General features: G+C 37.4%; 3 protein-coding genes across 6 annotated transcripts; 1 reads left to right on the top strand and 2 right to left on the bottom strand.

Moving 5' to 3' along the window:
• Nucleotides 1–612: 612 nt before the first annotated feature.
• LOC109103062 (M-phase specific PLK1 interacting protein) lies at nt 613–2,198 on the top strand. Its single transcript, XM_019116381.2, has 2 exons — nt 613–1,092; nt 1,327–2,198. Exons 1-2 carry the CDS (start codon nt 757–759, stop codon nt 1,522–1,524), a joined length of 534 nt encoding a protein of 177 aa, XP_018971926.1. The 5' UTR covers nt 613–756; the 3' UTR covers nt 1,525–2,198.
• Nucleotides 2,199–2,682: 484 nt separating this feature from the next.
• Nucleotides 2,683–9,279, bottom strand: LOC109103060 (ras-related protein Ral-A-like). Of its 3 annotated transcripts, XM_042772663.1 has the most exons (6): nt 8,947–9,279; nt 6,993–7,025; nt 6,361–6,464; nt 6,071–6,279; nt 5,762–5,936; nt 2,683–4,358 (listed from the first exon to the last, which is right to left on the bottom strand). In XM_042772663.1, the coding sequence occupies exons 3-6, from the start codon at nt 6,460–6,462 to the stop codon at nt 4,236–4,238; spliced, it is 609 nt and encodes a 202-aa protein (XP_042628597.1). In that variant the 5' UTR covers nt 6,463–6,464; nt 6,993–7,025; nt 8,947–9,279; the 3' UTR covers nt 2,683–4,235. The 3 variants fall into 3 exon arrangements, with proteins under 3 accessions (XP_042628597.1, XP_018971919.1, XP_018971920.1); XM_019116374.2 differs by lacking the exon at nt 6,993–7,025 and having other exon boundaries at nt 6,361–6,552; nt 8,947–9,277; XM_019116375.2 differs by lacking the exon at nt 8,947–9,279 and having other exon boundaries at nt 6,361–6,552; nt 6,993–7,010.
• A 719-nt stretch (nt 9,280–9,998) lies between these two features.
• Nucleotides 9,999–13,315, bottom strand: LOC122148004 (UPF0415 protein C7orf25 homolog). 2 transcript variants are annotated; one of them, XM_042772630.1, is made up of 2 exons: nt 13,219–13,315; nt 9,999–11,885 (listed from the first exon to the last, which is right to left on the bottom strand). In XM_042772630.1, the coding sequence occupies exon 2, from the start codon at nt 11,865–11,867 to the stop codon at nt 10,545–10,547; it is 1,323 nt and encodes a 440-aa protein (XP_042628564.1). In that variant the 5' UTR covers nt 11,868–11,885; nt 13,219–13,315; the 3' UTR covers nt 9,999–10,544. The 2 variants fall into 2 exon arrangements, with proteins under 2 accessions (XP_042628564.1, XP_042628571.1); XM_042772637.1 differs by having other exon boundaries at nt 13,116–13,245.
• Between the last annotated feature and the right edge of the window lie 884 nt (nt 13,316–14,199).

Genomic DNA, 14,199 nt, shown 5'->3' with positions numbered 1-14,199 from the left:
TGCTTTCAATAAAATAATAATAGGCTGATAACAACAACAACAATAATAATAATAATAATAATAGGGCTTCCCCGGGTACGAGTTCTTAATTTTACATTTGATGCAGGTTTCAGACACCTATTAAATATGAAACCTTTGTTATTTTATACTGCACTTTGAGAAAAGCACATACAGTGAATGAGAGAGAAAAATATACTACAGGAGAAAAAAAAATGTAGCTGTTCATGTAAAAAAAGGATCTAGCATTTACACATTTATCTCCCAGGTGGGCTACAAATATAAAACAAACAGCTGAAAAGTCCATCATGAAGTTCCATACTGGTTCGGTGCTGGTGGACCAGTCAAGTGGTCCATGAACAAAAAAAAAAAATTGGCTACATCTCAAAATAAATAATACAAATTTTAGCCAGTGTTTGCACGTTATTTTTATTATTATTATTATTATTTTTTTTTTGTTTACACAAATACTTGAGGTAACTACTACTGTCTGAACTACACATTCCTTAAATGGTTGGTGTTTGGTGGTACTTTCGATGATTAAATGGGTGTATGGGCGCTTGGCGCGCCGTGAGAATAGGCGGCAGTACTGAGTCTTTCATTGACTTTGTATTCAAATGATAATCGTCGAGACACGATTCTTGTTCCGGGTTGTGCTGTTTTGTTATGCTAAGTGGAAAACAGGTTTAAGAGCGTCACGTTATAAATACACTCGTCTTCTAAGGTTCGGGAAACAGAGAGGGAAAATATCAGGACGCGATGCAAAGACCACAGTTTCGCCATCCCCGCCAGGGCTCTGGTCCACGGGCAGCAGGCTTCCGCAGCCCGCCTCCAGCTTTCGACAGGACAGGGAGTATGATTCCATCGCCTCCGTGGGCATTTTCAACCCCACCGCCGCCGTTTGGACCTAGATTTGGACAGTGTTCTCCCAATACCCCACCGAGAGAGTTTGGTGGTAATAGAGGCGGCGGCGGTGGGAAATATTTTAACGTTCAGACTCCGGGTCACACACCGCGCAGATCGAACCCCAGTCCCCGCGGCGCACCGTTCAGACGCTCGCCGTATGAGAGTCCCGGCCGACACTCTGGATATCAGGTAGTTCACTAGCGTTCCAGGGCAAAATCAAAGTACTAATGCCCTATTTGAGCTTTTAAACAGTTTTATGTTCAGTAATTTCGCTTCTTTGCAGTGTTCTGCTGCTGTAATCCGAATTAATTTCTGCGATTTACGTGCGTTGGTTTTGTTGTTGTTGGTTAGGACACTGTTATACCATCTCTGAGTAAGTGTGGTCGTTTTAACGTCTTTCTGCATGACAATTTTCTCCTTAAGGGTTCACCACGGACATCTACACCGTTTGGGTCAGCGCATGGCAGGGAGAGAGGGACAAATGATATGGAAAAATATTACAAACCGTCAATGCTCCAAGATCCCTGGGCTGACCTACAGCCCATCGCAGTTACACAAGCCCAGTCTAAATGCAACTCCAAACAAACCAATACAAGCAGACAAGGGAGGTACTACAATTAAAAAAAATTATCTAACTCCGGTGAAAGGGAAAAGTCACTGAACAGTTCTTTTTATTTAGTGCACCAGTAGTGCACTAAACTTTTAAAGTCAAACGGAGCCAGCCGAACACATGGACCCGAGGCATGATTCACCAGCAATAATTCTTGAGAAACTGACTCCACAACATTTTTTAAAATCAAATGTACTTGCATGTATAAAGAGACATTCTCTTTTACTTTTATATCTGCACCTCAATGACAGGATCATAAAAATGGCTTGCTATTGTAACTGGCAGCCTATTCAAAGTAGTTTGCCATCTCTGGCCCACTCCCATGGAGTTTGTGAATCCTTCACTGAATTCAGAGGAATATGTCTTCAAGCTCAAAATGCAGTCTAACAAAAGATGTCTGATCAACACTTCCATCTACCTCTCAATATTGACTGTGTGCTGTTAACTAGAACAGGTCAGGTCAAGTATTTGTAGGTTTGGCTCCTTCACTAATTTTCTATGGACTTTTTATTTTTTGTGACTTTTTTGGTTTTATCACAGTCTATGATCTTTTCTTTTTTGTATAAATAAAAAACATGGACTGGCAACAGACATTGTAATCATAAACGGCCCACAAAAACTATTGTTGAATAATACCCAAATATAATTAAAAGTTGTAATGCAATACAGTCCTTGTCAAAAACCATTTCGAGTTGCAATCTGTTATGCTTTATTTACTAAAAACATGTTTAATATCTTAAAAATTAATCTTACCATGGATAATGTAGATAAAACACAGTAACATTATTACACATTTCTGCAAGTATTGTTTTTGCTGTACAATATACCATATGAATCTCATTGGAGGTCTAAAAAAATAGATTTTATTATTGTAACAGAAACAAAACATTTTACATTTTATATGTTCAGTATGCTTAAAAGTTTTTATTTAATTTTCATTCTACATTCATCATAATTACTGTTGTAATATTACATACAGTACATCGGTGCTGTTTTTTTTTTTTTTTTTTTTTTTGGTTTGGATGTCAGCTAGTTTGATAATGCTTATAATTTGGCCTTACCCTATTTTGAATTCAAATTTCTGCATGTTCAGCATTTTGCCACGAGACACCCAAAATATAGAATGAAGGTGCATCTAAGTGTATAAGAAAGAATCAAACAATAGAGGCTTATATTAAAATGTCATGTATTGTAAACTTTTTTTTGCACTCAAAGACGGTCACTCTTTAAAAGTAATGATGGGTCTCTTGAGGCATCAGTTGTTGATATGTCAGTATCATTGCCACATGGCACGCTTAACACAAAAACAGACCAATCAAGAGCTTGTTGAGGGAAAGTAATCTGTATAACTGATTAAACAGAGGGAAAGAAAAACTTGCATATGCCGCAGTGCACACAAAGATTTGGGTAAAGACCGTGGCAGAGTAAGCATTTAAAAGAAACAGTGTAGTTGTAGCTGCAAAAGAATACAAAATAGTAATGTGGAAATAAACCGTCAACCTCACATTTATTTACAAATGGATGTGCTTATTCAAAACCATTCATCAAAGGGTGACAATTCTTTTTTACTCCAGCCAGCAGGACCAGGTGTCTGCAATGCAGATTGTGTCCAGCGCTTAGCGTTTCTTAGTTTTAGTATGAGCGAGTATGATTTCACAATATACTCTTCCCCTTAAAAGAAAAAAAAAAATCAGAACATTTTAATTTACAATAGAAAATGTAATAAACGTAGCAAGAAATATTCAGTTGCATATACGTTATGATAAAGTACACAATTCAGTCTGTGTAATAAAACATTCCAACTTGTTTTCACAGTCAACTCAAGCTAGATGATGCTCTCATTTCTAAATTGTAAAATCTGTGTTATTTGGGACCCCTAGATAGCACAAAACAAACCTCTTAATCTGGTGCCACACACACAGGGATGAGTGAATGAGCCCTTCTGACTACAAATATTGGAAACAAGTTTGGTGCACTATTAGACTTTGGATATGAAAATGAAATAATGGACAGTGCCAGCTTTTCTGAAATGCATGGGCTTTTACACTTTAAACTTTGAATTCAAAGAAAGGTTTTGGTAAAAAGCCAATTAAGAATAAATTCCATTGATTCCTGAGTATATTAGATATTTTTTATAATTTGTATATTTGCTTGGGAAATACTTAGCATTGGCTATGTTAGGCAAAGATATATAGCTATGATTTTCTTTTAGAAAATCACCTAAAAGCATTTATGTGGCTTAACACCCAACATTTTTGTATACCCTAATATTAAGGCTTTACTTTAAGAAGTAAAACAGAACAGAAGGTTTAAATCCTCAAAACACACCGTGAACTTGCTAACAAATAGTTCGGAGTAGTAGTATTTTTCCTACAGTGTTAGTGTTCAGCACTCAATGTACTCACTTTCAACTAAAAGCAACTAAAGTGAACAGAATCTAGTTAATAATATAGTATTATTTATAGTAGTCAGTTATTGTGTGCTTGAGCTGAGAAATGTTCTTATGTGATATGTAAGACCTATGTAAGACATATCGGATGTTCTGCCCTTTTATACCATTGAGGAACAACAATGAGAAACAGACACAGGCTGTAAACCTAGATGTGTTTTTAGGAGATGATCTCCAGCATTTTTGCCTGGAGTGTGATGAAACCTGATGGATTTTTTTGGGAGCAGTGGAAGGGTAGAGAAGAGATGTTAGCATTATAGTGTGACCCAGTCATTATAAAATGCAACATCTTTCTCGAATTCTCTTTGCCAAACTTTTTCTCTTCTTTTTTCCATTTTTCTCTTTGCCATCTTCCATTTTTCTGGCTCTGATTTCACGCATGAGATCAAAAAACACCTGGAGAGATTACAAAGGTTGTATGAATGTATCATTAGTTCTGCTAATACTGATTCATTGTGCTTAGTGAAGGGATAGTTTACCCAAAAATGAAAGTTTGTCATCATTTACTCGCACTCAGGTCATCCAAACCTGTATTACTGACAGGCTTTCTTCTGTGAAGCACAAAAGATATTTTGAAGAATGTTTTCAGTGTTCGCGTCTAAAAGTCATTTTTTTTTCTTTTCTTTTTTTTTTTAGGGCTGTCAACGTTAATGCATGCAATTAATTTTACAATCCTTAACACGTTAAAATAATTTAATGCAATTAAAGGGATACTACACCCCAAAATGAAAATATTGTCATTAATCACTTACCCCCATGTCGTTCCAAACCCTTAAAAGCTTTGTTCGTCTTCAGAACACAATAAAGATATTTTAGATGAAAACCAGGAGGCTTGTGACTCTCATAGACTGCCAAGTAAAATACACTGTCAAGGTCCAGAAAAGTATGAAAGACATCGTCAGAATAGTCCATTTGCCATCAGTGATTCAACCATAACATTATGAACCGACGAGAATACTTTTTGTACATGAAGAAAACAAAAATAATGACTTTATTTAACAATTCATCTCCTCTGTGTCTCTCAGCATCACCGTAGCGCCATTTTGGAGAATATGGGGTGAATGCAAGCAGCGTATGCTCTTTTGTGTCAACCGCGACACAAGGATCTGTTTTCTACATGAATTTACGCTTTGATTTGAATGAAAACGCAGTTTGCGTTCAGCAGATGTTCTCCAAAATGGGGCTACGTTAATGCGGAGAGACACAGAGGAGACAAATTGTTGAATAAAGTCGTTGTTTTTGTTTTCGTCGTGTACAAAAATTGTTGTCGCTTTGTAACGTCACGGTTGAACCACTGATGACAGATGGACTATTCTGACGATGTCTTGACTATTATATGTCTTGACTAGTATATGACTATTCTGGACCTTAACAGTGTATTTTACTTGGCAGTCTATGGGATAGTCACAGTTTTCATCCAAAATATCTTAAATTTTGTTCCGAAGATGAACAAAGCTTTTAAGGGTTTGGAACAACATAGGGGTAAGTGATTTATGACAAAATTTTCATTTTGGGGTGGAGTATCCCTTTAAAGCAAAAACGCTGGATTTAGCAAATGATTTTGATGAATTTGAAGCAAGATAAATGGTCTAAGAAGTGTGTGAAAAAGAAAAAGAGTGTGATTAATATTTTTAGTCAGAACATTCTTCAAAATATCATCTTTTAAATTACACAGAGGAAAATGTCATGCAGGCTTGAAACAACATGTAGGTGAATAAATGACAATTTTCATTTTTGGGTGAACTATCCCTTAAAATATTACACGTAATGGTTGCCAAACCAGTTTTTGTAAGGCCTACCTTATCTACATTGGCACGGGTTTTGGCAGAAGTCTCGACGTAACTGACTGCCCACTGATCTGCTCTGGCCTTGGCCTCCTCCACTCCGACTTGCCGTCGGTCCTCCAAGTCAGACTTATTTCCCACCAGCAGGAAAGGTATGTTCTCCTCCTCCTTCACCCGAAGGATCTGTTCTCTATAATTCAGAGGTAAAATGAGAAAACTCTGGATATGTTTCGCTGCATGAACATGATAATTAGCCAAGCTTTTGACTTATACTGTGCAAGACCAGTATTGTGTTAATCACCCATTTCAAAGTCATCTCTCTACCTGAAATCAGCAGTAGCAGCAAAGGATTCAGATTCTGTGATGGAGAACATGCAGAGAAATCCCTCTCCGCTGCGGAAGTAGTTGTCCCGAATGGCAGCGTAGTCCTCCTGTCCCGCTGTGTCTAGGATGTCGATCTGGACCTCCTCTCCATCCAGAACCACCTTTTTTCTGTAGCTGTCAGCTTTGGTGGGCTCATAGTCTTCCACAAATTGAAAGAGATCAGCATAATTATACTTCGTGGTTAACCTCAATTTACACATGATGTCCAATTCCTAAATATTAAGTCTTACCTCATCATACATGAATTGCAGTGTTAGTGCTGACTTGCCCACACCACCGCTGCCCACCATTATCACTTTGTGAAGGGCCAAAGCATTCCTGTTAGCAGCCATGGCTTCAGGCAATAAGAGATTGGTGGTAGTGCAGTGAAGAAGTGAAAAATCAGAGGTAGATGGGTATTAAGGGAAACCTATAAGGAAGTCCTTTGAGAAGAACAAAGTAGATTTTAAAGCTTGTGAGGTTGATTTAATTGTATAAGACTGGTGTTTTATTTACAGCAGCAACTATTTTAGTCATACAGGAACAATTACCATCATTCATTACTAATTGTATACCTGCACCCTTTCAAGTGAGTCAAACATGTTTGGGGTGTTACTTATGAATAATCAGCTTTGTTTTGTTCCCAACATTCATTCTGCTTATGATGATGATAACACAGGCTTACTTTCTTCTCAGTCCCCTGAAAAAATGCTAAAACAATGAGGCTTCTCATGAAAGCTAGCACAGCATTTGTCAGTTCCCTTCCTAACTGACACTGATATCATTGCTCACTAGAATGAAGCAAAAACACAAACTCATCAATTCTCCTAAAGAACTGTTGATGGTTTGCCCAAAAATTTAAGGTCTGTCATCATTTACTCACCCTCATGTAGTTCCAAACCTGCGTGGCTTTCTTCTGTGAAACATGAAAGAAGATATTTTGAAGAATGCTGATAGCCAAACAGTTTTGGTGACCATTTAATTCCATTGTATGGACAAACAAGTTAACAACCAATGGGATATTTCTCCAAATATCATCTTTTATGTTCCACAGAAGAATAAAATCATACAGATTTGGAATCACATAGTAAGTAAATGATGACGGAATTTAAATTTTTCGGGGAGAACACCCCTTTAAATCTTCCTATCAAATGTAATCCACGTGGAATCAATGGATTACATATAGCCAAATAAATCACTTCGAGATAATCCTCAATATCAGGCAACTGTCCAGATGGTGAGACTATAGGTCATAGGTGCAAGTTTATACAAAAAAAACCTCTTTGAAAACCTGAAATCATAGGTGGAGTCACTACACAATAATACAGAATAACTGCTGTTGACTCAGACTGCTAACAACAGCAGTTGTTTTAGGTTTACTCGGTTTACACAGCTCTTCTGTGGTGTATACAGAGAGGGTGTGGCTACATTCTGCAGTAATGTTGACTGCTTCCACATGATTAACGCCACATTAACAAGCTTGGTACAAAGAGTCAGAAAAAAAATTGAATGGAAAATTTAAATAAGCACTTGATTAATGGGGCATCACATTTCTATAAATGTGCCTCAGTAGGCTTTTGTTTGTGGCCCTGGTTCATTCTAATAACAGATGAGAATGTTAAAGGGTTGCAATGTGACATAAAGTGAAGTTAATATCTTTGAACCAAAGACTATTGTTTTGAACTGTTGGTAAGTATTTGAATACGTTGAAAGGACCTTTTGTTAATTCATAAAGATTGCAAGGTCAGAGGAAACAAGTGAGAGCACCTTATCAGAAGATATCCTGTGCTTCAAAATTAATATTGTCTGTCATTATAGCAGTTTATTTACTCATTAGCCTTTCAAAACAGACCAAGCATCATGTCTGAGTATAATGCTTGTAAATTATATTTAAATGCAACCCCCCATATATATATATATATATATATATTTATATATATATATATATATATATATATATATATATATATAGATATATATATATATATATATATATGGATGGATAGGAAGATAAAGCACAAAGTTGTCCATTTATGGGAACAGCTTTTGTACCCCTAAAGCAACAATATTCTGACAGTGTAGATCATAGATATATATATGGTGTAGATAGCCAACGATATAAATAGTTACACAGGTTCTCTAACGGCCTTCATATGCTGTAGCAGCATCATTTAAAATCTAAAATACGTGCTGTGAGATTCACTAGAATGTAAATATGCCAATATCTTTTAAGAACAGGGTGCGGACTGTGGAGGACATACCGCTATGGCAAATAAATAAACTAACTTGGGGTAGTGATCCATTCCATGACAACTGAACAACGGCTACAATACATGCGCGATATCTGACACCTGTTCCGTTCGTACAGTCGTTTACAGGAAAGCAAGACTTGCGTGGATTGTATTAATTCACTCAACAGCCGCTAGAGAGTGAATTATTCTAATGCAGGGGTCCTATCATTCAAAAAGGGGATCGCCGACCACATTGATTCAGAAAGTGCTCATTGATACAATTAATGACAGCTGCTGAGCTAGCAGGGTAACGTTAACTCAACTGTGTCGAAATGACACACACGAGGGGCTGCTGTAGTTCACGAGCGCTCGGGAATATAAATCTCGAGTGATTTTCCTGTTATATTTAAATACTGACAGCGCGCTTACTGCCACTTCCGTGTTTAAGGGAGGATTTGGTTTTAGCACTCCACTGCTAACAGGAAAAACGTACTGCTTGAGAACTTAGAACGGGGTTGTGTATCAAACCGTCTAACAAAGTGAACGACTGGCAGTGGTATGTTACAATAAAAGTGATAGAAAAGTGTGTACAAATCAGATACTTGCCAAATGAACAGGCACTCGCGTGTTCGACGTCTTGTTAGCTTTGCTGCTACCGGCAGATTTGCTTCGCTTCAGTTCATGACTCAGAAGGGAGCAGCACCACTGACAGCTTCGGCTGGCTGGGCTTGATCTTCACGCAGACTACAGTTATTGTAAACAAAGGAAATATGTATCATATATGCTAAGATCTCAACGTGTTAAATAATGCCACATAACTCAATGGGTTACGTCTCCGTCATAGATTTCCATCTCAACTACAAATAGTTTTAGTGTTGTTTTAAAACTTTTTGTAGTTCCAGTGCCTTCTTGTCGATTATACGTCTAGAGTGTCGCGTGTACAGTACAGACTCAAACTAGCATGTTATGGTTTACGACGTCACCACCATAAGAAAACTGTCAGCTTAGAGGTCACCTGGGTAACTGTACAGTCCTGCCTGTCTCTTACTGAAGGCCATAGTGATGGTAAGCTGGGGCTGTGATATCAGTACCTTTCTAGTTCCTCTCAAATAGAATCATAACTAATAACATTAATAAGAAGTTATTTTATGAAATATTAAAATATTTTTCTGTCTTAATTTCATTGTGTTAGCTGCAAGGTGTCATGCCATGAGTAATCTACAAATAAATTATACTAGAGCTGACTTTACATTTTTGAGGCATTTTTTTATTTTTAATCAATCCATCTCAAGGTTCATGGATCTATGAAGTCGGTTCTCCTCAAGTTCACACAGGTGTCCTAGCAGAATAAGCACAGATGTAGTTAACAATAAACATCTTTTACAACCAGAGAATGTCTCATTCTTTATAAATTCATTTTGAGCAAATTGTGCTGTTTTTAAAATACATGTCACTTGTTTTGATATTAATAAATATCATTTTAGCAGCCGTCTTTATTGTCACATGATCTGTCAGAAATCATTCTGATTGGTGCTCAAACATCATTATCAGTGCTGATAACTGCTGCTCAGTATTTTTGTGGAAACCATGATACATTTCTTTCAGGAATCTTAAATGAATGAAAAGTTCAAAAGAAAGCTATTTATTTGAAATAGATATATTATAAATGCCTTTATATTGCAAACATTTTACAGTTATACCACAACATAACGTCAGGGAATCACAAGGAGATATTCTTCATGAGGTAAAGTCATTTGAAGCGTGTTTATTTGGTACTCTTATGAAAACTGATGTCACCAGATGAACTGGTTTAATAATCAGGTTTGTGAAAAGAAAATAAATTGAAATAATAATAATAAAACCATGAGGCATGTAGTTAAGAGCTTTGAAAAGAAAGTATATGCCTCTGTTTAAACACTGTCTTGACACTACATTTTTGATATAATCATACATTTGGTTAATTTGACATCACTGCTGGCCTTGCATTGAAATACAATCGAGGCACTAAGCTCACTGAGTTTACATAAAGATTGATGAGTGTCTGTATCCAACCAGCCATGCAATTTATTTGCGACTAAACAGTAGTGCCTCTCACGAGTGTCTGGCTTTAAGAATGATAAATAACTCTAGCCATCTGTCATACAATAACTCTGTCCATATCTCATACAATAACCTCCTGACATATGTGTTTTACAGCCCTTCAGTCATATTGGAGTAGCTCTCCATTCTTTTCCCTCAGTGAGTGCGCGAGGTTGGTGGATGAACACGCTGTATCGCACACCCTGGTTAGCAGCCGAGCGAACGAATCCACTATTCGCAGTCATAGTGATGGCCTGCAAGGTGTCCCCTGTCCCAAAGATCATCAGTGATCTACGGTTCACCTTTGAGCTCGTAACTAAGCGTCTGGTGCGCTCAGACGGCTGATCCGGAACTACTTTAAGCCTGGCCAGCAGCTCCTTGGCTCTGGATTTTTCTCCCGGGCCTCCTAACGTATCCAAGATCACACGGAAATCCTCAACCGCGGAATGACAAGCAAACAGCTCTTTTCCCTTCATGAAGTCCTCCAGCCGGGGCAGGACCTTCTCTTGGCGTTCCTGTGCGGCCTGTTCTGTCAACACCACTTCCTTAAAAGTGAAGTGACAGTTGCCGTGGCTGAGGGACGACACGTACGTGATCAAAGTGGTGATGTCAAGGTTCACCCTGTTGCACACGTCTACCTTCACTTCAGTGGGGAAGGCAAGGCTGGCCACAATGGTGTCTCGATCAACACGGGTGTGCATAAGCTCTGTATCATCACTGTCGTCGTTGTCATCAACTTCCTCTTCTTCCTCAACCAAAGCTTCATTCTCTACCTCCTGGTCCTCTTCCACACAACCATGTTTGTCTTCACTGTCTTCTTCATCCTCGTCCTCTTCCTCTTCTCCACCTCCAATCATTGTATTAACAGCAACAATGTCACCTCTCACAGATAAGCCCATCTCTTTGAGCCTGTCTGCCATAGGACTGGAGACCCCATTGTAGAAGGCAAATATGATGTGAGGGTTGCTGTACTGCACAGGCTGCTGCCGACTGGCCTCAAGGAAATCTTCTGCTTGTCGTATCACGCTTTTATCCCCGTACTGGCCACGGCCTTGCCAGATGTTATGCAGTGCCTCCGCCTTGCGCCCGATGGCTTTCACCCAAGTGTGTCCACTGTTCGCCACCACGTCGACCACCAACGTCTGCTTCTGGCCGTCAGGTCTCTCGTAGGCGAACACGTGCAGGACACTCACCACATTTTCTAGATTCTCGGCTGATTCGACGATGGCCCTCAGATGAGTGAGATTGGTACTTTGCAGGTGGGACTCCTTGATCACAACCTTGCCGGCCTCTACCTTCTGCAGGAATTTGAGCTCAGCCCGCAGCTTACTGCACAGTTTAGCACGTCCCTCAACCTCACGGTCTTGGCGGCTGCAAATCTTGTCCACTCGCTCAAGCAGCTCCTTGGCTACTCTGATCCGGTCCTGCAGCGTGTTGTAAGTAGCCATTGCTGTTGAACATTATTCCTACCGAATGAGAAAGAAAAAGGCTTACATAATGACCACAGAGCTGTAAGACAACATATGTTTGTATAGTACATTTAAAAATAACAGCTAATGCTTAGAATCTAAGATGTAGATGAGTTTCTTCATCAGAACAGATTTAGAGAAATTTAGCATTACATCATTTGCTTACAAATGTCATGTCCAAACAGCTGATAAAAAGATCACAATAATCCACAAGTTATCCACATTACTCTAGTCCATCAATTAATGTCTTGTGAAACAATGAAATGCATGTTTGTAATAGACAAATTCATCAAGACATGTTTAATTAACGCCATACGAGTCATCTATCCATCTATTTTGCTTGCTTTAGTAAAAAAATCCTCTCATCTGTATCAGGAGAGAAATATGTACAGATCAAACACCATTTACAGGCAAAAACAGTCCAAAACAGTTCTAAACAAATATGGTGGTTGATTTTAATATGAGAAGACAACTGGAGATTTTTTTAATTGGAGGAAGTGTTATGGATTTTAGATTATTTTGGCCAGAAGCAATGGTTTAAAGTTAAAATACATTACTGATAGATTTGTTTCTTCCAAACATGTTTCTTTTTTACCTTGCAAAATATTAATCGATAGACTGTAGTCGTGTGGATTATTGTGGTGTTTTTAACAGCTGTTTGGACTCTCATTCTGACGGCACCCATTCACTGCAGAGGTGAGCAAATTATGTAATGCTCATTGTTGAGCAAGTTATGTAATGCTATTTTCTCCAAAAATCTGTTCAGATGAAGAAAGAAACTCATCTTCATCTTGAATGGCCTGAGGGTGAGTACATTTTCAGCAAATTTCCATTTTTGGGTGAACTGTTCCTTTAAATAATCTTGGTTTTAATCTAGATCTTTCTGGATTTTTTTATTCAAACGGAAATGCTGGTCTACCGAGATTTCGCTTTTTAAAATCAACCATTAATGGCAGCAGAAGCAGTATACACGAACACTTTATAAGTAGTTGAACAAACAAAAATCATAGTCCTTGCATGAGCATTAAAGAAGGTTCGCTACGATAAATTAGCTAAGGCATGGTTGTAAGGAGGCACTACTGCATAATACATATATAAAACAAGATATTAGCTTTACGAGAATATCAATCAGTGCCCAGATTATCACGTTGTTTCTACACACCGGCTCATAAATACGCGGACTTGTCAGCTTGCTCGGTTAAAGCCATGGTTTTGTACAGTACATACCAGTGACACTTTTTCCTGCTTGCTTTAAATAAGAGAAGAATAACAGCTGACCGTTAAGGTGAAAAAACTAAATTAGCCTCTCCGGAAACTGTGAAATACTTACAGCTGCATACAGGCTCAAGTTCTGCCTTTTCTGTTTTTGGGCTGACGCTTTTCATCCACGAAGTAGAAGAAAGTAGTGCTGTCATAATGAGTTTGTGTCGCCACCTAGCTTGGAGGTTATATGAATTGCATGAATTGCTAGTGAGTTACAGTAGCGTAGAAATTCACTTCAGTTCCACACGTGACAAATTAGGGATTTTTTATTTATATTTTGAAAATATATTTTGTATTGTATACAAAATTCCTCCGTCTTATTAGTCTATTTTACAGGCACTGGCAATTTACTTCACATATTCCTCCATGCAGTGCATTCATTTGACATTTACATATATAATAAAAAAAAAACCGCTATGACAAACCATTTTAAAATTCATTCTTTTAAAATAACTAGCTTCTATTTCCATGTTACTATTATTATTATTATTATTATTATTATTTTAAATCTCATGACAAGTACAAAAGCTCTTATAACTAACAATGTAATGACTAAGTTTTATAGTTCAATCAAAATCTTACTACGGAGATTCAGTCTGTTGCTAATAACTACTGGAATATACATTAGTGCCTAATATGTTCCAGTTTTAAATAAATAATATAAAATGATAGATAGCAACTATTTTATGTCTAAGAAAAACGAACTAAAAAGTAGTTACTAGTAAAAGTAAAATAGGTCTGAGTAATATTAGTCAGACATGAATAGAATGAGTGGCAAAAATTTGCCATTTGTAGTAACAATAGAATATTTATTTATAATCATACTGAGATAAGTATAGTTAATATAAAAATAAATAACATAAAATAAAATATAAAAGTTGTTATTATAAGATTTTAAAGATAATTTAAGATAATTTTTGATCTTAAGATAATTAAAAAGTTAATATTAATTAATTAATTAATAATAATACTTTTTTTTTGTCTTAACAGGTTTCTTATGTAACCCGACTTTTAAAATCACTTTTATATGACCACTTTTATATAAAGC

This window comes from Cyprinus carpio, chromosome A2 (assembly GCF_018340385.1).
Source record: "Cyprinus carpio isolate SPL01 chromosome A2, ASM1834038v1, whole genome shotgun sequence".
Classification (NCBI taxonomy): Eukaryota; Metazoa; Chordata; class Actinopteri; order Cypriniformes; family Cyprinidae; genus Cyprinus; species Cyprinus carpio.
This window is presented reverse-complemented; position numbering and strand designations above follow the sequence as displayed.